Source organism: Gadus morhua, chromosome 14, assembly GCF_902167405.1.
Source record: "Gadus morhua chromosome 14, gadMor3.0, whole genome shotgun sequence".
Lineage (NCBI taxonomy): Eukaryota > Metazoa > Chordata > Actinopteri > Gadiformes > Gadidae > Gadus > Gadus morhua.
Window position 1 is genome coordinate 18,905,654 of NC_044061.1, and position 2,500 is coordinate 18,908,153.

Sequence of the window (2,500 nt, forward strand, 5' to 3'; positions counted from 1 at the left end):
GGCGGCGGCGGCGGCGGGCCCGGAGGGGCGGCGCCGGCCACGACGGCGCCAGGCGCGGGGCCCCACGCACAGCACCAGCACCCGCCGCCCCCCCCGCCGCCACGGCGGCCGGCGCGTGGACCGCCTGGACATCAACATCCAGATCGACGAGTCGTACTGCGTGGACGTGGGCGACGGCCTCAAGCGCTGGAAGTGCCGCATGTGCGACAAGTCGTACACGTCCAAGTACAACCTGGTCACGCACATCCTGGGCCACAACGGCATCAAGCCGCACCCCTGCCCCCAGTGCGGCAAGCTCTTCAAGCAGCCCAGCCACCTGCAGACGCACCTGCTCACCCACCAGGGCACGCGGCCCCACAAGTGCACCGTGTGCAAGAAGGGCTTCACGCAGACCAGCCACCTGAAGCGCCACATGCTGCAGCACACCGACGTCAAGCCCTACAGCTGCCGCTTCTGCCGCCGCGGCTTCGCCTACCCCAGCGAGCTGCGGGCCCACGAGGCCAAGCACGAGCGCGGCCGCTGCCACGTGTGCTCCCAGTGCGGCATGGAGTTCCCCACGTACGCCCACCTCAAGCGCCACCAGACCAGCCACCAGGGCCCCCACACCTTCCAGTGCACCGAGTGCAACAAGTCGTTCGCCTACCGCAGCCAGCTGCAGAACCACCTGCTGAAGCACCAGAGCCCGCGGCCGTACACCTGCTCGCAGTGCGGCCTGGAGTTTGTGCAGCTCCACCACCTGCGGCAGCACTCGCTCACGCATAAGGTACGGAAACACCGCTTGCACCGCCACAGCCTCCGACACCATTATCCAGCGCACCATCACCAACACCACCAACACCACCAGCAACACGGCAGGAAGCAACACCCAAGCCCACTGACGGCACACCATCACCGCTAAAACCACCCCCACTTATACCACAGCACCACACCCCACCGCTAACGACACTGCAACACCGTTAACACCACACCCACCGCTAACGACACTGCAACACCGATAACACCACACCCACCGACTCCACCAGGGCCCACAATGCCACCAACACTAACACTAACAGCATCATCATCACTAATACCGACACCACACAGCCCCTAGTGAGGCCACACTCGCACCACAGCACCGCCCCTTATACCACAACAACACAAGCATTAACACCACACCGCCACAACTAAAACAACAGCCCCACCAACACCATCACCATCCACACTTTCAACAATGCCAACACCGCTCACAACACCATCACCACTAACGCAACAAACACCACCACCACCACCACAGACAGCAACAACACCCCCACCCCCACCACCACTACAGCAAAATGCAATGACTTCCCCAATAAACCATCAGACAGACGTTTGAATGACGAGAATAGGGCCAGCGCTCCTCTGTTGTCCAAACCACACCCACTCTCTCCTCACGCCGTCCCAACACTGAGGTCTGAGGGGACCCCTAGCTAGAACACGACGGGCACTTCTGCAGGCAGGTGCCTGGCCAATGAAACGGCAGGCTGCGTGTCTCCATGGCCAGCCAACATCCCACCGCCCTGTCAGGGGGAGCAAAGCAGATTGTAAGAGCAGCTCCCACGGAGTTCATTAAGAAGGGGCTCCGTATTGTTGAGACGACGTTAATTCATGTAAACAAACTATTGAGCTTGAATCCTCCGCTGCTACGTGGAAGCCCTTTGCTTTGTAATGCAGCGTTACAATCATTGATTTTGCCAGTGATGATATTTGACTGCAGCTAGAGAGATGATTGCCGTGTCTGCACTGTGGAGACTTCTACTGCACAGTGCAGAGCAGGCAATATTTATTAGGATAAAGTAGAGCGTAGCTAAATTAAGTGTTCCCCCCCTCTAGCTATGGGAATTGTCTTAGCTTCATCAGATTACAAGGTAGAAGAAGGAAGTTGTCTTTTTTTGTATTTTTCATAGTTATGATACAACTATAGGGTGTCTTTATATTAGTGCATGATTGATGACCAGTTGGGGACACACACACACACACACACACACAGACACACACACACACACACACACACACACACACACACACACACACACACACACACACACACACACACACACACACACACACACACACACACACACACACACAGAACTTATCTGATTCGCTCATTGATTAAATTGGTAAACATAGCACTAGTTTGATCTAATATAAAATATTTTAGCCGTCATGATAATGATTGATTATAATACGTGAATGCTCATGTTAAAATGGATTACCTCGATGGAGAAATTGAATTGTTAACTTTTTAATTCAATCCGCACAGTAAATTGGTTGTTTTCCAGAGGCATAATATATGCACGGTAGGCAGAGACTAAACAGGAAGTGCCGTCCGCCTGGTGAGAATAATTTATTTGAGGGTGTACGTGCGGCCCACCCCTCATTCCTCCTCACTGCTCCCTCTGGTGGCCTTAACAGCACCTACAGGTGAGAGGGAACGTGTACAAATATGCTGCGAGTGGTGTAGACCTACAACTTA

At 55.0% G+C, this 2,500-nt stretch overlaps 1 protein-coding gene across 1 annotated transcript in view; it reads left to right on the forward strand.

Annotated features, from left to right (window-relative positions):
• Positions 1-2,500, forward strand: part of znf710b (zinc finger protein 710b) — an 11,450-nt gene that overhangs the window by 3,453 nt on the left and 5,497 nt on the right. The window contains 1 exon segment of the mRNA XM_030376184.1: positions 1-763. This exon segment is cut by the window's left edge and continues 19 nt beyond it. Coding sequence (XP_030232044.1) covers positions 1-763 — 763 coding nt within the window.